The 23,822-nt window shown below is 34.6% G+C and overlaps 1 protein-coding gene across 4 annotated transcripts in view; it reads right to left on the bottom strand.

Moving 5' to 3' along the window:
- LOC136037862 (origin recognition complex subunit 5-like) overlaps window positions 1–23,822 on the bottom strand; it is a 98,901-nt gene that overhangs the window by 69,326 nt on the left and 5,753 nt on the right. For all 4 annotated transcript variants that reach the window (XM_065720715.1, XM_065720732.1, XM_065720727.1 and 1 more), the window contains exon 2: window positions 3,961–4,053. In XM_065720715.1, coding sequence (XP_065576787.1) covers window positions 3,961–4,053 — 93 coding nt within the window. The remainder of the gene's footprint in view (window positions 1–3,960; window positions 4,054–23,822) is intronic.

A 23,822-nucleotide genomic window follows, 5' to 3' on the forward strand; every position in this document is an offset into this window, starting at 1 on the left:
AGTTTTGAGGAAACCAAAGGAATGAGAGCAGAGTAGGAAAAAACATGGGAAAATAGTGTGTTGGTCGATGTTTGGTTGCCAGCCAACAGGTTTTGGCCCGGAATAGGGGTAATATGAGTTCTAATTTGTGATGGAACGATCCATTTCCATCTTTCAACATTTTTCCTATATGACTTGGTTGGAGAATATTGATAAAATTTAATCAAAGAATCAGCTTTTTATTCAAAAAATGTGTTTGTTTAGAGTTTGAAGTAAACATCCCAAGTTACTAGTGCATAAGAAAGTTCGTATAATTACAGAAAAAGAAGAAAACCACATAAAACAGGGCAATGTCGATGAGAATACGCCATCAAATTGAGCAAGCCTGATTACCTGAAGCCACTATATCAAGATATGTTTAATATTGTTTTTTCCTTCAGAACGATGCATGTTTTTTTGTGTTTTTCTTCATTATTATTTTTAACCGGGAGTGACAGTACTGACCTAGTTAAAATCGTCCCAGAAAGTATAAAACCATCAAAAACATCGGTTTTTGGTATTCAAAATTGAATTACGTGATTAATATTACTCAGTAGTGTTCAAAAATTACAGCCTTTCTCTATAACACCCAGCACAAGAAATTCTTATTTGATTTTCTTCATCTTAGTTACAATGCTTTACTTTGAACCAACTACTTTGAAAATATTTTACTTTTTATAAATACAGAGTGTGAAAGCGTTAAATATGTTGGTGTTTGACATCTAAGTTCGAAGAGTTTGATATTGTTAGATAATGTCCATCCAACACTTGGATCTTCTTCAATGGAACTGAATACTAGGAGCTCCTATCATATTTTTCGTAAGTAGCCTATTGTTTGGTGTATTGTTCGTAATTGCTTTGTTTTTTTTTATATACTTTTATTTTACTTATAATACACTTTTCATCACCTTCCAAAAAAAGATTGTCTCTAAAACAAACCAGACAGAGAATATTGAAATATTTATCTTTTTTGGTCTCATGAAATGTGATTGAACAAATAAAAAATCATTTTTTAACTAAAAGAAGGTACTTGTGTTTCCGTAAGTTTTCTCAAAGAATTTCGACAAAAATTCAAACTTCCCGAGTAAAGAGCAAGGAGTTAAGGAGGAGACAGCCCCCCTCATTTAAAGAAAAATGTCTGTTCCTTTTAGGTTTCAAAGCTGCTTCTTGCTTTCTGTTGAAAAAAAAAACTAGTCTAAAAAAATTAATTTTTGGTTGTTTTTCAAATCATGCCCCATCTAACCTGAATAAAGTAGGGTGACGGCCCCTTAAACGCCTGTTTTATTGTTGCTAAGATGTATATGTCAATAATTGTAAATAGATTAGTACCACCCTAGTTTTTCAGTTTTTCAAATTAATAGTTAAAATGTTGGATTGCAATTAAAACTTTGGACAAAAATATGAATATGCGGTCAAAATTTGCGATGAACATTATTTTTGTTCAATTTTCCCTTATCAATATATATAATGCATAGAAAAATATTGTAATTCATTCCTACCACCCCTCCTCCTATATCTGTCTACATTTATCTTGGGCTCATGGAGAGTTACCAGTTTGGGGATTCAACTGTGCTCTTTTATGCATTTGCCCTCATCCTAACCAACACAATGACTCTTTACAATGACCAACACAATGACCCTCTCATCTTCATGATAACTGACACGCAATTACACATCACTAGAGGTAATTTCATAGAAAATGAAGTGAATCAACTTGTTAAGTCTAGTACTTCCACCAAGCTGCATTACTTTCCCTGTAGCTGGGAAGCATTGAACAGAGTTTTTTTGGGGGGTTATTTTTAAGTTGATTAGTCTCTCCGAATTTTATATTGACTGAAACTGGTCGTCTTAGGAGAAAGTCAGAGTTTGGTGCCATAAAATTGAAGAAAACAACACTTTCTCGTGGCAAAAGCTTTATCGGAATTTAAAAAAGGGTTGTTAATTTCCGTTCTAATAAGTTCCCTCCCAACATTCTAAGACCTTTGATTTGATCCGATCATCCCACGATCTTAATCTTGGAAAAAAGTTGCAAAATTCTACGTTTTGTAGATTTCAGCTTGAAACTTCTACAGTAGGATTCTCTGATATGATGAATTTAATAAAGCAATTTTAGCTAAGATTAATTGCTTTTACGATGAACCCTGAGAATAAAGCAAATAAACATACATCCACAATTTTCTTCTGAGAAAAAAATATATATAAATATAAAATTCCACATTTTGAAGATTGGAGTTTGAGACCTCTATAGTAGAGTTTTCTGATATGATAATGTCAACATAGTGATTTTCACTAAGATCGCTTGCTTTTTTGGGGATGTTTTACTCTTTTTTCGAAAATAAGGCAAATTTTCTCAGATTTGTATTTGGCAGGTAACAATAAGCTGAATAAATTTTACATATTTAGAATTAGCACAAAAAGCCAATGGATACAACAATTGTCACCGATATTACGATTTTTGTTTTGGTGAATAATGGTCCGAGTCATCCCTTATTTGCAGTTCGTTATAAAGGAATATTTGATAAGATTCTCTTGTGATACACAATTTTATTTGAACGTATTCATTTTGTTCGGTTGGGTTTGAGTACTGAAAGAAAGAAGGTCAACTCGACAGGTATATTTTAAGTTTAAATTTAGTTTTTCTTTCGCTAATATGTTGTTTTGTTTTGTTTTTTTTGTCGAATGTGAAGATTCAAGGGATTTCAATTCGAGGAGGGGAATTGTCCTGTCATGAAAAACGTATATTCTACATTCCCATTATAAAATCAAAACGTGGTATTTATGCAGGCAGTGAGTTTTGAGTATGGGCAAAATCCCACTTTATGGGCTTTTAAGATCTTAGATGTCTGCTGATCGTGGGAAGATAAATGAAATTTCCAGGAATGAATTCATAGCCTAAAATATCCACTTGGACGCCTTTTTAAATGTCTTATTTCTAATCCTTCTGTAGGCTATTCTAAGGCTTCAGAAATTGCATAAAGACTAGTCTAAACCTGTTGCAATCTAGGGAAATAATAAATCTTTTCATAATTTCAGTTTGAGTCTGATTCTCTTTTATAGTGGATTAAATTGAAACGCATGATAGTGCATTATAATCCAATATATTATCCATTAAGTGGATTGATCCCTTTGCCCGGAGTCAATATCAAATAAGATTTGTTGAGTTTCGCTTCATTTGCATGTACATTTAGCTACTCTTTTTATTTGAATTTTTTTCTAAATGTATTTAAAAATAAACTTACTCGTAAGAAAATGTAACCTAAAATATTCCAGTGCCCGTCCACATACCACTGCTATTCTGGTGTCAGGCCCCCTCTGCAAAATTTTTGCTGCCTTAAGACGTTTATCTACACAAACTGTGTTCACGAATTCCTGATCCCTAAGAATGGTTCAAAGGCTCTACTGAAGAAGTTTAAAAAACCTCAAATTTTAACAACACATCTGCTCTAGGAAAAATACTAGAATGTTGTCCAAGAATTGGAACCGTATACACCATTTGGAGAGTTTCTTAACTCATTGAAGTTCAAATTCATCTTTAACGAGCCTCCTACAAATTGAAGATTTAAATTCTTTCAATTTATCCCAGAATATCCTATAGTTTTTGTAAAGTTTGTCCGTTTTTTTTTCTGTATATTTTACCAATTATGGCCCCTTAGGTATAATACCCCATAAAATAAAGTCTTGGACATGAACCTGACTGCACTTCCTCCACAATAAAAACTTCAAAACATATAGGGTAGTCTCTGTCAAGAGGGGTGAGCAAAATCCTTGGGAATCAGCAATTTTTTTTTACTTTTTGCAAATGTAGAAATTTGCCTGGCAAGTTTAATTCTTCAAAAAGGATAGTGGAGGGGCAATCACATTTTTCTCTGATCCAAGAAAAGTCTTGAGATCAACAGCCCTGGCTACAACATTATGACGTATCTAACAATTATCACACTGTACCTGAAGTAAAGTAGACACAATCTTTGTCTGCTCATCTCTGTGCAAAACTTCTTTAACCATCGCAATGTTTATACAGAAACAAATCCAACAATACTGAAAGAGTAAAATTATTTGTTTATAAAATATTTAAAAGTAACACTGCTTCTCATATAGAAAGAAACTAGCCTAGAAATTAGATATCGAGTCACAGAAAACTCGCAATTTCTGTTGTTTGTTTTCTGAATTGTCTCTTATGGTAGGATGTACGAAAGCATGACTTACTTTCTTCTGGCTGTCTGCCACTTTTTATTGTTTGTTTGAACTTACACAAGTCCAAAAAGACTCAAAGGCTTCAACTTGGTATCACTACTGACAATTAGTCCTTGGAGATTTACTTTTTGTTTAGCAAAAATAATAGTGTTCTAAAAGGTGTATACATAGGGTGAACATTGAGTCCCTTACTCATAACTGAGATACCCATATCAACTGAGATAATTTTTTATTATTAAATGGCTAGAAAATAAAAATAATTTTATTCATTTGAAATACCATTCCCCAAATGAAATTCTTAGACAAATCCCAGGGTTACAGAATGGAATCTGATGGTTGAAATGTTTAAAAACCAATTCTTGTTTAGTAAAATACTTGGTTCTTTACTTTACATATCTGCAAGGCAAATATTTGAAGAAGAATGATTAATATCCGAAACTGACCAAAACACTACTTGTCATTGAGATGACTAACAATTTTTTTAAGAGATGAATTTGACTGATCTAGTATGAAAATGTACTTTGGGAGATCCTCAAATATGAAAACAACAAAAAATATTTGACAATTTAAGAATTATAGAAAACATTTTCTTCGGTCTCAGGCAAGAGATAGGTCTTGCATTGTATTACAGGCTCTCAATTAATTATCTTGGCAGTTAACTCACATTAACAAATTACACGTAATTATACAGGATTACCCAAAAAGGTGCTCCCAATAAATTTGAATGGATTTTGGTTGTAACTCAAACACATGTTCAATAAGCTTATTGCAATCGATTTTTGTAATATATATATATATATATATATATATAATATATATATATATATATATATATATATATATATATATATATATATATATATATATATATATATATATATATATATATATATATATATATATATATATATATACATATATATATATATATATATATATATATATATATATATATATATATATATATATATATATATATATATATATTTAACCATAATTTTTGTGTAGCAGGGACAAGATAGGGATATAGAGAGGGAAAGCTAGAACATAAGACTAAAGGCTTTTGATTATGTTTTTCAATTTTAAAATTACTGACATAAAATTAATTTTGCTGTCAAATAGCATTCAATACAGCACAAAAATTGCGCTTATTCAGTAAGTAATTGTAATGAATTACAACAATTCTACATTGAATGTGGGACAAGTATAAAGGCTGTTCTGCAGAGTAGAGCACCATCCTTTCCAGGCAAAAATGATTTAAATCTACGGAATAGAAGGAAATTCTATCTTTCTATCTACAGTTAATTCCCTAAACAACTGTTTTGGGAAAAAATTTCAAAGCTAGAGACAAATGACAGGCACAAAAAATACAGTCTATTAGGGTCGGGAGAACTCCCTAAAATTAAAATGAAAATTCAGTCCTTCAATATTTTGCAATGTGTTACAATAGAAAAGATGTAAAAACATTGCATTGTTACTATCAGCTGAAAATGCAAGAATTATTTACCAATTTTACGGTGAAAAAACTATATTGCATAATATAATGCCTTGTGAGTTACTCCAGGCACATTAAAGCTGAAAAACGATTTTCTTTGTTTCAAGAATTTAAACGGTTACACTTTAGTAGGTTCTTATGGGAATAGAAGAACATGAGCTTGAAAAAAGTTACCGTTAGAACCACTGCTCCAAAACACTGGCTTTTAAATACATTCCAAACTTAAATCTAGCTAATAAGATTGTAAGGGTTTTGGGCTAATTTCAAAGTTTATAATGACATGTAATTGAAACTTCGAGATAGTAAGGGGTTATCAACAAACATTAGACTCCTGGCCTTTATTTCCCTCCATTTAGGGCACTGGCATAGATTAATATGTCCACACTAAGTAAGTAGATATAAATTTTCCTTCTACAGAGAAACAGAACTTGAAAGGTGAATTGAACTCATTTTTTCCAACAAGAATCAGAGAGGGAATGAAGTTGAGCTCGGTAATGGTCGCTACTAAGCAGTTGGCTTTTGCAATTAGACCTGAATTGAACTGGTTGTCAACAAAGCTCTCCAGTGGTTGTCAACAACAACAACAAGGAAAAACTCCAGAAACGTGATAGTACTACCGTGCCTTTCAACCCCACATGTGTTGCAAAAGCAAATGAACTTTTGCTTTTTTTATGCAGCAGAGCAGAAAGTAATGACTATGTTTGTTTGGGGGAATAGGAAAAAAAATAAAAACCTCTTAAGAGTATCCATATAGCATTTGGAGCAAGTCTAGTCTAGAGGCCTTCACTAGGGCAGGGTTTAAATAATGCAAGGCACAATGCATGTAAATGGAAAGTGGATATTGCTTTTGCATCTCTGCTTGAGCGCCCTTGTACAACCTAGGCATGTTACTACCCCCATCAAAACCAGTTCTAACTAACTTGTTCATGTCTAATCTGAACTCTAAGCAGAGTCTAATAATTTACTTTACAAAACCTTCGCCAGTCAAGTCATTTTGAAGCCTTTCGATTTCAGAGCCCCTTCATTTTCAGAACTTTTTGTAAGAGAATCATTTTTTTCATGAGGACCCTGCAGAGCTAGTTCATGAAAATCACAAACTAGAATAACCTGGAAAAATGGTCTTAACATATTCTGGTTTTTAATCCTTTCCTTGTGATCTTGCAACTTCAATTGCTTGTCAATTTGAATGTCTTTACCTTCCTATATTTTGATGAACATCATAGATTTTTGTACTGTAGTAACAAGGTGCTGTCTTTCATGGTGATACTTGAGGTCAGCACAAGTATTTTTAATTCCAGTATATAGTTTTAAAACTCCAAGCATCTGATTTGAGCCTTTACTGGCCTCAAATTTCACAAAAAGGAAGTAGTTTTTATTGTCCAAACACAAATCATGAATATTTTTGGAACCATGAGCTTTTAAAACGACAATGCTTAGTCCCTGTGCCCTTGACATTTTGGTTAACTATTTCAGAGAATTCAAAGTTCTTTCCTGTTATCCAGTACCTAAGCACTCGGTCGACTTTTGAAAATCAGAAATGTGGTCATAATTATCAAGAGACTCTAGACTAATGTCAAGCATGGTGATAATAGGCACAGTGACTGAGGTGTCTTATGAATATTGGTCTATTTCATGAAAGGGATTATTAATGTTTTGGCTTAGAAGTTATTCTAATGTCTTAGGCAAATTCACTTGAAAAGTTGGTTTAATTCACAAATTTTTTAACTATAGCATTTAAAAAATCAATCAGAAATTGAAACACAAAATAGAACATTTTTAAATACAATGACAAATAGGTGTTTTGTGTGGATCATTTAATCAACGTTAGTTGTAATCTTTGTTCAAAACAACCAAAGGCCTTCCTCATAAGTTCTCTTCCCTTTCTGCTAATTTGAAAGTTTTTTGTTTCTTTTAAATAGAATTCCTGACAATACCAGAAACACGACCAGATCATGATCAAAGAATGACCTAAATCATATTCTTACGTTTTATTGAAATTTAACTAATTCAAGGTACTTACAAAATCAAGGTACTTAAGTTTTACTTAAGTAAATTCTTCCTGGAGTACTTAATACTTAATTCTCAAGTAAATTAAATAGGTATTTGAAGCTCTCAAGTACCAATAAATTCTTAAGTACTTTCAAGTACTCTCCCAAGTACATTCCGCTTCAATGGAATGACTTTTTTTTTTTACAGAAAAGGACTTTTCAGAAAAGGGAATTTCAAGACTCAAAAGTAGTAGGATTTCAGGATTTGGCAAAAAAAATTTGAAAAATTTTCTGAAAGAAAAATGTTTCATTGGTAGCAATTACCCAACAATCAAAAGCCTTCAGAAAAAACTGATGAAGCTCAAGCAGTCTGTGAAGTACACTGCTCCATTGGTTAGCACAGAACTAGATGGTTTTGAGCAGTGGTTTAGCTTTCTGAGAGGCTCCATCGAAAGCTGCAAAGACTACATCCTCGAAACATACAGCGCGCCCATGTTCAAGTATTCCCGTAACAAAGTATTCCCCGACAGCTAGGAAGGAGCAGCTGCAACAATGTTGGTTGAGGAGGCTAAAAGGATGAGAACAAGTGATGCTGATGATGACAAGTCCAGCCACTTGTTAGGTGACGTTTCTACGAATTCTCAGAAGATGAGTGATTCATCACAGTCTAACTCTGCAGTTAACAAAGTGAAAATAGAGGTTTTGCAGTTTCTAGGAGACAAACGGAGGGACCTTTGCGTTCTTAAGGATTACCCTCAAGTGTGGCAAGTTTTTCGAAAGTACAACTGTGTATTGCCATCTTCAGCTCCTGTTGAAAGGCTTTCTTCAACAGGAGGATCCATTTTGTCTCCACGAAGAAATTTTCTAGGAGACCTCAGGTTTGAGTGCTTAGCAGTGCTAAAAGCAAATTATCAGCATATCCACTAGAAATCGTTAACCTTGAGCAAGGGAGGCTATACTTTTTTTTTAACATTTCTTGACTTAAAACAGTGCAGTTTGGACTAAATGGAAAAAGGAGAAAATACCCATTGAAGAATTCCTAGAACTACCTAGAATCCCGTAATTAGTTACTTTGGTAGACTGTTGGATGACTTTCATCAAGTGGATACATGTGGCAATGTTACTGTTTAAAACTAACTAATGTTCGAAGAAGCGGAGCTCTACTGCCTTTTGTGGTGTTTAATTGTTTGTTTAAACTGCATAATGCCTTTATTATATGACTTTATTTTATTTTCATTATACAACTAGATATGACTGAGCCAGAAATGGTGCTAGTAGAGTTGTACTTAAGTAGTACTTGAAGTACTTGAAGTACTACTTAAGTACAAGTTCTGTACTTAAAACTCAAGTACTACTTAATTACAATTATGGTCTGGTCCGGAATACTTAAGTACAAAAATTGGAAGTACTTAATACTTGATACTTAAGTACAAATTTGAAGTACTTGTCACAGCACTATTCATTAACTACATGCAATTTTTTTTTAAATGATAGATATTTGTAGACAAAATAATATAGACAATTTTGTTTTGCCATTAAGATACCCGTCAATATATATTGTGCTTTTTTTTAAGTATCACTGAGTCATGTCAAGTCAAATACTAGCAACAAAGCTTACACAGTCTTCAACCTGATCAAATGTAATCACGATAAGCACGAAATGAGACTTGCGGGAGACTGGAGCTAAGGGATGGAATGACTCAGGGAATGACAATTTTTGGCTAAGGATATGAGAGAGATATTAAAAGTGTACAATCTAGACCTAGACAGATATGTTAAGGGGAGAGGTTTTATTGATGTGCTGCACTTCCAATAAATTATCTAAGTACACAACAAAAAATCAAGGGGAAATACTGAGAACAAGACATTGAACACTTAAGAAAAAAAATATTGTGTTGGAATTACAGGGGCAGGTCTTCCTCTAAATATGCTTCTGTTAGTCAAGGCGAATAAATGTTTAGAAATTGATCTAGCCTACAGCTCAAACTTGGGTCAAGCAAGGTATTTTTAACCCTATTGCTCTTTCATTCCCTACTTGTCAATTTTGAAAAATTTTATAAAAATTGGTCTATGTTCAACTTTCAAGAAAAAATCACATTTGCGAAACAGAAATTTTCTTTCAAGAAAAATAACACATATCATATATAGGAAATGCTTTACCTGAAATACCTGGAATAAAAGAGAAGCAGACTTGGCAGAAGATATGGTAAAAAAAAGAGGCTTTGTCTTTACATAAACTTTAGAGCTTGTAGATATGTATATATTTTTAGATAAGCGCAAGAAATGGAGGGAGGCACTTGAAAATACCTTTCTGAGCCCTAATTTCAAATTTAGATCTAATTTTGAAAGTTTCATTCATGTAGTCACATTACGAAGTCAGCCAATTTATGTAGTCAGCCAGGAATGATAAATCAGCCAAGGGGAGATGGAAAACAGAGAACAGGGAGACGGTTGTGAAAATAATTGACTAGTAATTGGGAAAAAGATGGCCTGCATTACTTGGAAAATATGCTAGAGCTAAAAGTAAACTACAGAGCCCAATCAAACAGCCAAACAATCAATTCAAAACTCAGTAGCAAAAGGCACTAAAATACAATTTTGCCACCCAATCTATTTCAATCCATTTCTTGAGCCTAGGCCAGACCAATCAGATTACCCAGTGAACACAAGGAATTGTGAATGGTAGCAGCATACTAATTTTTATTGGTACTATCTTGCTAGCATGCTACCTACCTGGCCAAAACCTTGGCAATTGAAGTACTGTATTGTCTAAGGGATAAACTGCTTTCCTGTATACTTATCACCATGAACAAAGATTTTTAGTAAAAACTGAACATCTTGTTTAAAATCACAAACTTTAAGCATAAACTTCATGGTTTTGAAGGTGCTCAAGTAGTTTTTTTATCAATAACTTTTAAACTCTCTGATGCCAACAACTTGATGGTTCCATTAGAATCATTGACTCCTAAAGCCAAAATCCTCACACTACCATTATTTGGGTCAGAGGTGACATGACTACTAGCTGCCCTGTCAGTCATCACAATTGGGTTAAATATCAACAATAATTATGTAAAAATAAACACAAATAAAATCAAAAAAGTAAAATGACAATAAAAAGAAAAAAATGCAAGTAGAGGGGGAGGGGCGATAGTCTTTACTAAAGCAAATAAGCAAGAAAAAATCACCAGAGCAAGCACAAGCCTATCTGATATAATATCCTATAAGCATTAAAGCAGATTTTCTTTTTGGCTGGTTAAACACTTGCAGGTGGTGAGAATTTGGTAATATCAAGAAGCAAGATTGAAGCCAACTTAATAGGAAGCACTTTATCATTTGAAGCAAGCCAAAAAGCTAAAATTTGGACTACAAAAACAAATGTTCAAACAGTAGGTGTAATATTATCTGCCTAACCCACATGTGTCCCCCCCCCCCTGCAAGTGTTAATGCTATTCCATGTGCTTGGGTCACAATAAAAGATTGAAGCCAATTTCTACATGGCGTTAGAAGTAAAAATCTAAAAATGGATGTCCAACAGCCTTTGATCAATTGGGATGCACACAATTTGGACAGCGAGTGGACAGAATTTGAAGACCATGCTACACTTATGTTTGATGGTCTTTTAGTAGGAAAGACTAAAAAAGTGCAATATGCTTACCTAGTTATCTGGGTTGGAGATTGAGGACATGAAATATTCAAAATATTTGATAGGCCAGACGGTGAAGTGGATAAAATAGCAGCATATATTAAAAAGTTTAAAGATAATGCTGCACCAAAACGCAACCAAGTTTTCTCACAGTATGTGTTTCAAAAAAGAGCGCAACTAGAAACAGAAAGTGTGGACAAATTCATTACCGAACTTAAGATTCTTATCAAAGCTTACGGCTACACTGAGGGGAGTGAAATGACTTGGGACAAGATTGTGTGCAATGTAAAGGATACAAAAATCCATGAGATTGCTAGCAGAAGGTGATCAACTAACACTTAAAAGGGCCATAACAATCTGACAAACATATGAAACAACCCACGCACAACTAAAAACATTTGAAGAGAAACAAGAAATAAAGCAAGAAATTGACTCTGTATCAAGAAACTGGAAAAAGCCAGTAGCCAGATATCCTGAGTGCTATTTTTTGGTGGGCAATTTAATAAACATCATGTCTGTCCTGTAAAAGGGAAGTTTTGGGCACAGTATAAAAAAGTCAATCATTTTGCCAGGGTTTGCAAAAGCAAAACAGTGAATGCTGTTGAAAATCAGAATAGTGCATATGAAGCAGGTGGAGAACACCCATCTAGCTCTAACTCAAATGAAGAATCAGGCTTATATCTCTATGCAGTCAACCAGGATAACAGCAAGGATGAAGTCTATGCAACAATAACCATTAACAGACAGATAAAGGTGGATTTTAAGGTTAATACTGGTGTCCAAGCAAACTTTATCGCAAAGCATTACTTGGATATGCTATCCCCTAAGGTAATATTAGAGACAACTAGACATAGACTCACAAGTTACTGTGGTTTCCAGATACTTTACTTGGAAATTGTGAACTGCAGTGCAGCTACCAACAAGGACAAATTCAACTCCAGACAATCTATGTAGTGGCATCCAGAACCACTCCTATAATTAGGCTGAAATCAAGCAAAGACTTAAATTTGGTGAAACTTGTCCTCAATGTTGAGATGCAGAAGCAGCAAGATCATCCAACAAGCACACCACAAGGTTATACTAATTTTTTTGAAAGGATTAAAAAGCTTACAGAAGAGTGTGAAATACATTTGAAAGAAGATACCACCCCTACAGTACACCCTGCAAGAAAGGTGCCCATATCGATGAGAAAAAAGCTCAAGCACAAGCTTGCCCACCTTGAAGAGCTAGAAATAATTGAGAAGCCAGCCGACCAACTGGATAGGTTAATACTATGGTCATTTAAAAAAAGAAAGATGGAAGCATACAGCTGTGCATCAACCCATTTGACTTAAACAAAGCAATTAAACAACCCTACTATCTGATCCCAGCCTTTGATGATGCTATTAGTAACCTGAATGAAGCTGCTTACTTCACAAAGCTAGATGCACAGTCAGGCTACTGGATACTTAAACTATCTGAAAAGGCATCATACCTGACAACATTTAGCACAGTATATGGCAGATATTGCTGGTTTTGGATTGATATCAGCACAAGATGAATTCCAGCAAAGACTGGAACATGTGTTTGAGGGCCTCTAAGGGCTGTGCATTCTAGTTGATGATCCCCTAATCTATCAAAGAACTCAAAAAGAACATGATGAACTCAAAAAGAGCTTGAAAAAGTCCTGAAGCAAGCCAGGAAGTCCAGCATAAAACTCAACAAAAGCAAGAGTCAGTTTGGTCTGGAAAAGTTTCAATATTTTGGCCATGTGATCAGCAAAGATGGCAGACCCCAAAAAGCTCGCAGCCATTAATGATTTGCCTCAATCTAAAACTAAGGAAGAGCTTCAGACACTACTTAGAATGTTGAATTTTCTTTCCAGGTACATTCCTGACTTATCAAAAACAAACCCCTGAGAGACTTGTTAAAACAAGAGTCTTTCAAACAGTTCATGGTAACAAACTGTAGTAAGAAGCGACCTGGCTCAATAGTAACCAAAACTCTAAAAAATGGAATTTCGATACCAATAGCTACATCAAAAGAATCGCATTTTAATGCTGATTTTAAATATATAAGTTTCATCAACTTTAATCTTACCCATCAAAAGTTACGAGCCTGAGAAAATTTGCCTTATTTTAGAAAATAGAGGGAAACAACCCCCAAAAGTCATAGAATCTTAACAAAAATCACACCATCAGACTCAGCGTATCAGAAAACCTTATTGTAGAAGTTTCAAGCTCCTATCTACAAAAAAGTGGAATTTTGTATTTTTTGCCAGAAAATTTTTTTTACCAGAAATAAACATGGATGCATGTTTATATGTTTGTTTTTTTCCAGGGGTGATTGTATCGACCCAGTGGTCCGAGAATCTTGCGAGAGGGCTCATTCTAACGGAAATGAAAAGTTCTAGTGCCCTTTTTAAGTGACCAAAAAAATTGGAGGGCACCTAGGCCCCCTCCCACGCTAATTATTTTCCCAAAGTCACCGGATCAAAATTCTGTGATAGCCATTTTATTCAGCGTAGTCAAAAAACCTTATAACTATGTTTTTGGGGACGACTTACTCCCCCACAGTCCCTGTGGGAGGGGCCAAAAGTTCAAAACTTTGACCAGTGCTTCCATATAGTAATGGTTATTTGGAAGAGTACAGACGTTTCCTGGGGGATTTTTAGGTTGAGGGGGGGGGGGGGGGGTTGAGAAAAGGAAGATATGTTGGGGGAACTTTCCTTGGAGGAATTTGTCATGGGGGAAGAATAGTTTCATGAAGGGAGAGCAGGATTTTCTAGCATTATTTAAAAAAAAACAATGAAAAATAAATATGAAAAAGTTTTTTCAACTGAAAGTAAGGAGAAGCTTTAAAACTTAAAACGAACAGAAATTATTACGAGTATGATGGGCTCACCTCCTCCTAATACCTCGCTCTTTACGCTAAAGCATTTTTAGTAATTTCCACTACTTATTCTATGGTTTTATGATTCAGGGGCAGTGCTGTCACTTACTTGAAGTACTTTTAGTTGAAGTACTACTTAAGTAAGATTTTCCATTACTTGTACTTGTACTTAAGTTAAAACTCTAGGGTGTACTTATTACTTGATACTTAAGTAAGATTACGAAATACATATTACTTAAGATACTTTTAATGTACTTGTTTTTCAAATACTTTACCTTTGACAGGAAAATTTTGTGCGTGTGTGCTTTGGCAATGTACAAGAAAACATCACCTTTAGATTTAGAGCAAACTCAGATATAGCTTTTGTGTGTCTGTGCTTTGGCAATGTACAAGAAAACATCACCCTTTAGATTTAGAGTAAACTCAGATATAGCTCCATGCCCTATTTTTGGATATGAAATAAGGTATTGTTTTTGACGAAAAAAAATATAGTACGATTAACACTTGGTTTAATTTTTGTTTAAAAGTTATATAACAAAGAAAATTGAAATTATTTCACAGTTCACTGGGTCGACAGTGAGCTAAAATCCCTTGTTTTGTGCTAAATGTTGCATACTGTAGTCAATTTGGGCTTATATTTCTGACATTAGTGTTTAAGTTTTGTCATCTCGTCAACTGAACCAGATTTCTGTGGAGCAGTGCTTGGGGTTTAGGGGGGTCCAGTGCTTTGGTGAGTTCGGTACTTCTGGACGTGCTAGGACAATGAAAATTGGTAGGCGTGTCAGGGACCTACACAAATTGACTTGATAAAGTTGATTTCCCCGATTCAACCATCTGGGGGGTGGGGGGGGGGCTGAAGGGAGAGGAAAAATTAGAAAAACGAGGTATTTTTAACTTGTGAGTGGGTGATCGGATCTTAATGAATTTTGATATTTAAAAGGACCGTGTGTCTCAGAGCTCTTATTTTAAATTTCGACCAACATCAAGCCTCTCATTTTTCTTTTAAATTAATCTATTGATTCTTATAATTTTGCTAAAGCTCATGCCATATGAGCTCTTGGCTCTTCTGATCTCGTCACAAGTGCCATATGAGCTCTTAGCTCTTGTTTCATTCCTTTTTTCTCAGAAAATTTTCGACTTAGTCTCATAGTTTAGCCACTTCATGTGGTGAAAACTGCGGCTAGAAATAGATAGGTTGCAACTTCCTCTGTATTGTCTTCTAGTATATTTAAATGTGTGCTTGCATCGTACCTGCGTCCCCTTAAAAGTTCCGTTTCTTACCGTAATATTGGTTTGTCTTCTGTTGCATATGCAGACGACGTTCTTCTTGTTGCCCGGACTTGCTGTGGATTGCTTTCCAATTTTACTATATTAACCAATGAGCTATCTAAGATTGGACTGTCAGTTAATGCGTCTAAATGCGAGTTTATTGGTTTTAATAACCCTTATGCGGTCGCTCCATTCGTTGCTGGGACTGCAATTCTGCCATGTTCTTCTTTAGTTAGTTGGCTTGGTCTGTGTTACGGTCCAACACTTTCCATTACCTTTTCATCCCTAGTGAATCAAGCCGTGAAAAACCTACGCGTCGCTTACGGAAAAATATCCCCAAGCAAAAGCCGTTACAACCGCAACGGTTTGTGCATGATTTATAACGCTTATTGCGCCCCTGTGCTTTTGGGTTTTTATGAGGCATGGCTCATCTGTTTCGTAAGAAAAATCCCCATATTCTCCGTGCGGCTTATTTCAGATATCGCAAAATCCTCCTCCGGTTTCCTAAATGGCACCAAAACAGAAAAAACTCGATTTGGTTTAATAGATATGCCTTCTTGGATTCGGTCTTCCAGTGATGATTTATGTAAAAAGACTATCTACTTTATTCACGTTTATGACCCTCTGCAGCCTTTTTTCCGTATTGATACTGGTTAATTAGTCCATGTTGTCTTTTGTTAGTTTGAATTTTTTTTCTTGCTCTTTATCGTTTTTGTTTATTTATAATACTCCGTAATTTGTGTTTTTTTTTATACTTTTACGGATAATAAAATTCATTCATTGATTCATTCATTCATTCTGCAGTTTGACCATCCGTATGGAATGCGTCTGAATCAGCGGACTTGCTGCAGGCCCGTGATTTTATAATATATGTTTGTAGGGAGTTTTACCGACCATCTGAATTGACGACACACCATGCGACTTGCTTGAGTGAGAACCAGCCAAAGGATATAGATGCCATACATTTTCATAGCGTGTCTGAAATTTAACTTGAAAACTTGAGGCAGTTTCCTTGTAAAGGTGCCGAGGGCGAGACATGCCTTCAATTGATTATTGATATTTGATTATTGAGTTTTAATTTCTCTTGTTAAAAAAGTCTGCAACTGACTCACTTGGCTCCTTACTTTTAAATTTGAGTTGTTTTTTTTGTTGCTAAGGTTTTTACTTATTGAATCAGAGAATGAACTACTTTATTACCTTTTATCTGTTTTAAAGCCAATTCAAAGTTTATTTTTCTATTTTCAATATTTTTTCCACCATTCCGACGTGTTTCAGAATAACCCTGTATTTTTTCAAACGTGCCAGATTTGACTGAACACTAATCGCCAGAAGTTCAACTCTATGTGCACTGTATTAATCCTTTTATGTGATCAGTCTGATCCAATCAGAAGTTTTTTGACTGTACTTAATTGTTTTGATAGTCTTTTTCTTTCACGCCGTTGTGTTGAAAATTGGTTCAGATTATTTTTTGGACTTCGTTGGGTGTCTACCAGCCAAACAAGGGAAAAAAATATTTTCAATATTTTTTTTTATCATTCCCACATGTTTCAGAATAACCGTGTATTTTTTCAAACATGCCAGATTTGACTGAACAGTAATCACCAGAAGTTCAACTCTATGTGCACTGTGTTAATCCTCTGATCCAATCAGGAATTCTTTGACTGCACTAAATTGTTTTGAAAGTCTTTTTCTTTCAAGACGCTGTGTTGAAAATTGGTTCAGATTATTTTTTGGACTTCGTTGGGTGTGTACCAGCCAAACAATGGAAAACAATACTTTCAATATTTTTTCCATCATTCCCACATGTTTCAGAATAACCCTGTATTTTTTCAAACGTGCCAGATTTGATTGAACACTAATCGCCAGAAGTTCAGCACTACGTACACTGTGTTAATCCTGTCATGTGATATGTCTGATCCAATGAGTTTTTCTGATCCAAAGAGTTTAAATATTTTGAGTCTTTTCCTTGCAAGCCGTTGTGTTGAAAATTGGTTAAGATTATTTTCTTGGACTTCATTGGGTGTGTACCAGCCGAACAAGGGAAACGGTTAAAAACGATAAAACGAAAATTTTGGTTCATGATTAAGATTTCCAAGAGAGGAATGACAGGCGACATTTTCTAGGCAAGGGAAGGGGCTAAGAAGCCTTCAGAATGGCTTTAAAAAAAGGTAGCATGGGCTTTATATTAGAATATATATATATATATATATATATATATATATATATATATATATATATATATATATATATATATATATATATATATATATATATATATATATATATATATATATATATATATCAAACAGTTCATGGCAACGAACTGTAGTAAGGAGCGACCCGGCTCAATAGTAACCGAAACTATAAAAATGGAATTTTAATACCAATAGTTACATCAAAAGAACCGCATTTTAATGCTGATTTTAAATATACAAGTTTCATCAAGATCAGTTATACCCATCAAAAGTTACGAGCCTGAGAAAATTTGCCTCATTTTAGAAAATAGGGGGGAATACCCCCTAACAGTCATACAATCTTAACAAAAATCACACCATCAGATTCAGCGTATCAGAGAACCTTTTTGTAGAAGTTTCAAGATCCTATCTACAAAAAACGTAGAATTTCGCATTTTTTGCCAGAAGACAGATCACGGATGCGTGTTTATTTGTTTTTTTGTTTCTTTTTTTCCCAGGGGAGATTGTATCGACTGAGTGGTCCTAGAATGTCGCGAGGGGGCTCATTCTAACGGAAATCTAAAGTTCTAGTGCCCTTTTTAAGTGACCAAAAAAATCGGAGGGCACCTAGGCCCCCTCCCACGCTCATTTTCCCCAAACTTCACCGAATCAAAATTCTGAGATTTATTTACCATAGTCGAAAACCTAATAACTATGTCTTTAGGAACGACTTATACCCCCGCAGTCCCCGTGGGAGGGGCTGCAAGTTACAAACTTTGACCTGTCTTTACATATACTAATATTTACTGGGAAGTGTACAGACGTTTTCAGGGGGATTTTTTTTGTTTAGGTGGGAGATTTGAGGGGGGGTTACGTGGGAGGATATTTCCATGGAGAAACTTCTCATGGGGGAAGAGAATTTCAACGAAGGGGGCGCAGAATTTTTTAGTATTATTTGAAAAAACAATGAAAAAATAAATATGAAAAGTTTTTTCTACTGAAAGTAAGCAGCAGCATTAAAACTTAAAACGAAAAAAAATTATTACGCATATGAGGGGTTTACCTCCTTGTTATACCTCACTCTTTACGCTAAAGTATCGACGAGGGTAGAACCCCCTCATATACGCAATAAAAACATACGAATATAGAAGTTCGTTACGTAAGTTAATTCGTAAGTTACGTACATTTTTTACCAATGAAAACGTTTGTAAAAAATTAAAAGTTCTAGTTGCTTTTTTAAGTAATCAAAAACTTGGAGGCAACTAGGCCTCCTCCCTCGCTCCTTTTTTCTCAAAATCTTCTGATTAATTGCAATTAATTAATATGCAAATTTCGTTTTAATTATTTATGTGCGAAGAGCCAAGATCAAAACATGCATTAATTCAAAAACGTCCATAAATTAAATAAAAAAAAACAAGTTTTTTTAAATGTAAGTAAGGAGCCACATTAAAACTTAAAACGAACAGAAATTACTCCGTATACGAAAGGGGCTTTTCCTCCTCAACGCCCCGCTCTTTACGCTAAAGTTTCTACTGTTTTAAAAATAGAGTTAAGAGAAAGAGTCAAACTTTAGCGTAAAGAGCGAGGCGTTGAGGAGGAAAAGCATCTTTCGTATACGGATTAATTTCTATTCGTTTTAAATTTTAATGTTGCTCCTTACTTTCATTTAAAAAACTTGTTTTTTTTATTTAATATATATATATATATATATATATATATATATATATATATATATATATATATATATATATATATATATATATATATATATATATTGTAAGAGTGAGGTACTGATGTACCTCACTCTTACAATATATAATTTAATAAATAATTTAAGCTTTAGTGTAAAGAGCGAGGTACTGATGAGGGGGTGAATCCCTTCATATACGTAATAAAAACATGAGAATACAGAAGTTTGTTACGTAAGCTAATTTGTAAGTTACGTATATCTTTTACTAATAAAGATTCGTAAAAAATTAAAAGTTCTAGTTGCCTTTTTAAGTAACCAAAAAATCGGAGGGCAACTAGGCCTCCTCCCCCGCTCCTTTTTTCTCAAATCACTCGATCAAAACTACGAGAAAGCCAATTAGCCAAAACAATAAATATGCAAATTTCGTTTTAATTATTCGTCTGCAGAGAGCCAAAATCAAAACATGCATTGATTCAAAAACGTTCAGAAATTAAATAAAAAATAAAAGTTTTTTTTAACGGGAAGTAAGGAGTAACATTAAAACTTAAAACGAACAGAAATTACTTTGTATATGAAAGGGCTGCTTCCTCATCAACGCCCCGCTCTTTACGCTAAAGTTTTTCACTGTTTTAAAAAGTAGAATTAAGAGAAAGAGTCAAACTTTAGCGTAAGGAGCAGGGTGTTGATGAGGAAGCAGCCCTTTCATATACAAAATAATTTGTTTAAAGTTTTAATGTCGCTCCTTACTTCCCGTTAAAAAAACTTTTTTTTTATTTAATTGCTCTACAAGAGCAGCATCATGTGGACACCTCAAAACATGGCCTTGGAGCAAACATATCAGAAAATGACAACGTATTTGGTTATGCATCTAGAGCATTGAATAAAACAGAGCAAAATTACGCACAGCTTGAAAAAGAACTTATACAATTGTTTATGGATGTAAATATTTTCATCATTTCATATATGGCAGAAAAGTTTATGTGACAACAGACCATCATCCATTAGAAACCATACTCTTGAAGCCACTCCACGATGCACCTACCAGGATACAAAGACTCATGGTTCAAATTCAGCCATATGATCTCTTGGTTTGCTACTCTCCTAACCCTGACATCCCTGTAGCTGATGCTTTTTCTTGTCTCCACCTGCCCAAGATTGACAAGGAGTTGCATGCAGATATAGAAGTCTTTTTACACGCCATCACAAATTTTCTGCCTGTCAGTGATGCTAAAATCCAAGAAATCAAGAAAAGACAAAATCAGGCCTGCAAATAGTCCAACTAGACACTACACTCAAGGAAGGTTGAACAACCCCTCAAAATCTCTGCCCTTTTGACATCAGACTGTTTTGCCCATTTTGGAATGGAGAAAACAAAACAGAGAGCTTGCATGATCATGTATTGGCTTTGTCTAAATCTTGATATTGAAAGTTATATTCAAAGATGTGAAACCTATGCAAAGTTTGCTCTAAAAAACGCAAAAGGACCCTGACAAATGCCAGCATTCCCATCCTACCACTGCACTATATAGCAATTGACTTGTTTGAGTGGAGCAAGCAACAATACCTGATTACTGCCAACTATCATAGCCGCTATTTTGAAATAGATAAGCATCATGCACAACTTCAAGAAAAACCATTCAGAATCTAAAGGCCCAATTTGCCAATCATGGCACACCACAGTTGATTATATCAGCCAATGGGCCCCAGCTACCATAATGTGAAACGGAAATTTCACAAAATCATGGGTAATACAGCATAAGACATGAATTCCTATTACCTGAGGTCAAACGGGCTTATAGAGAAAGCAGTGAATCCCTTGAGAGTGAAAGTAACCCTTACATTGGTATTCTAGAGTACCAGGACACACTGGTAGAAGAGTTGGCTTCCCCTGCTCAGCTGCTAATGAGCCATTAACCTCAATCAGTTCTGCCTTGCATTTACCAACATCTGAAAAAAACTGTTTCTCAGATAGTATTCACAGATAACTGAATAAAACACCTGGTCCAACAAAAGTCCTATTATGATAAAAGAACAAAAGAACTGCCAAAGCTCCACACAGGGGATAAGGTTTTTATACAAGAAAAGGAAAGTGGAGAATGGACCAAAGCAGAAGCTGTGTTATGGAGCAAAAATCCAAGGTCATACCTTATAAGAACCAGTAACTGGGCCCTTGCTGAGAAGAAACCAGATTAATATGCCCCAGCCCTATCCCTCAACACCTGAAGTGATATTGGCAGCTCAGTGCCCAAGGAGTAGTAATCCAGGTTCCAATGACTCATTGGAAAAAGGGACAGTAGAAAAGAAGGTGCAAATTGCCCATGATAGGGCTCCTGCCATAAGAACAACATGTCACTCCTCCCACCCATCTGAACCATGCACTCCAAAAAAAAAACATCCTCATGTTATTATACAGTAACAAACCCACTTTCCACAACCAGCACTCTCCAGCCTAGCACCAAACACCCGTCTGAAACTCTTACCACGCAAGCTCATCAAATGTGCGATTGCAGAACAGTGAGATCTATTAAAAAAATGAATTTATGAGTGACTTCGGCCAGACTTGCCCCCCCCCCTATAGACAGCTTAATCAGGAAGGAGGAATATGTGTAGTATTACCCCCTAGCCTGAATGTGCTTTTCCCCCTACAAGTATTAATTCTATCTCATGTGCTTTGCTTATTGTGTACTTTTACTATAGGTGCTTGGGTCATAATAAAAGATTTTAACCAACTTCTACAGTTGTCAACATAATTTAAATAGGATAAAAGTGGATATATCACTGTCTTTTCTAATGCTCTTTTGTAGTTCAATAATTGCTCCTTGGACAAATTAGGAAAAACTGTCCATAGGAACCAAAAGTTCAAAACATGTTTCTAAAAATGCTTCTGGCTAATGAGATTGTCATTTGTAGCTGATTCAGGAATGTTACTTATTGCTTTCCTTAGTCTTATGGATGAAATATTATTTTGAAAGCAAATGAATTTTTTCAAAAGAGCCTGACACATCAAATCAAAAGCTCACATCATTTTTGAGGGGTTTCTAGCTTGTTTAAAGAATTTCTACAAGTTATTTTTAAAAATAATACTTTACTATTAAAACTAAAGAAAACAATAATTACCATTTTTGAATTGGCTACAGAAGGCAATTCTTTCTCACTAGCCAGATTTTTCAGAAGCATGTATTTAAACTTTTGGTTACTATGGGCTCTTTTGAGCCCTTTAAGGGCTAAAAAAGGAAATTTCCCCCAGAAACAATTATTCAATTTTGAAAGAACACATAAAAGAGATATTTGCTTTCATCTTAGCTAAATAATTTGGTAAAATTCTAGACAAGCTATTTATTGTTATCTTGGAAAGTGGTTATGTTAGGAAAAGGAAGGTTAGAGGAATAAATCTACACACTAAATTATGTCCTAGGAAGAAAGTTTAAAGTACATATCTCTACTCCTTTTCCCTCTAGAGGGCACTAACCTTTGATAACCTTAAAAAATCTTTGTGTTAAAAAATCTTGCAAAATAGATCTTCTGCTTAAGCAAAGTAGGCCTATAAGAAAAGTATTTTTAGCTTCACACCTTTGTATAATCCAAATGTATAAAGTTGCAAAGACCTTCAAATATATTCTCTAATTTTAGAGAGAAAAAAACGGTGATACAGCTAAGGCTAAAATTCTACTCAAATGACAGGAATTGCATTTTCATAACTAACAGTTTAAAAAAAAGTTTTTTCAACTGAAAGTAAGGAGCAACTTAAAAAATTTAAACAAATAGAAATTATTACATATATGAAGGGGGCTGCCTCTGCTTTAACACCTCAATTTTTATGCTTTTTTGGTAGGCTACTTTAAAAAAAATCTCTATTAAACAACCCTTGTGTTTCAGGCATTGTTCTTAAAAGAATTGAAACAAAATTCAAACTTTAGTGTAAAGAGCAAGGTGTTGAGGACAAGGCAAACCCCTTCATATATGTAATAATTGGTTTGTTTCAAGTTTTAATTTTGCTTCAGCTGATAAAACTTTTTTTTTATTTCTTTTAAATAATCCCAGGAAATAGGCCCCATCTCTATGGAGAAATATCCTCCCAAGGAAATGCCCTCTAAACAATTCAATCCCAGTGAAAATTTACCCAGGACAATTACCCTTAACAACTCCATGCATAAAATTATGATGGGAAAGTGAAAGCAAGACATACAAAAAGAATTCTGTATAGGAATTCTTGTATACTCCCCAGTCTATAATTTCCCCTGACAAGCGTTCCATCACAAGGATGGAAAATCCTGATATTGCTCCAAATTGTGACTTAAGGTAAATAGTTCACCTCCTGGAAACCTCCCTCCCATTGGAAAATTCCCCCATAGAAAAACTCCCAAGCAGAAAATCTGTCCCCTTCATGTTAAAATGTATACATGCTTTCCAATAACAAACTATGCATAAACAATGGGCAAATTTTATAACTAACAGACCTTTCCCCTGGGGGTGTCATGTTATA

This window comes from Artemia franciscana, chromosome 2 (genome assembly GCF_032884065.1).
Source record: "Artemia franciscana chromosome 2, ASM3288406v1, whole genome shotgun sequence".
Lineage (NCBI taxonomy): Eukaryota > Metazoa > Arthropoda > Branchiopoda > Anostraca > Artemiidae > Artemia > Artemia franciscana.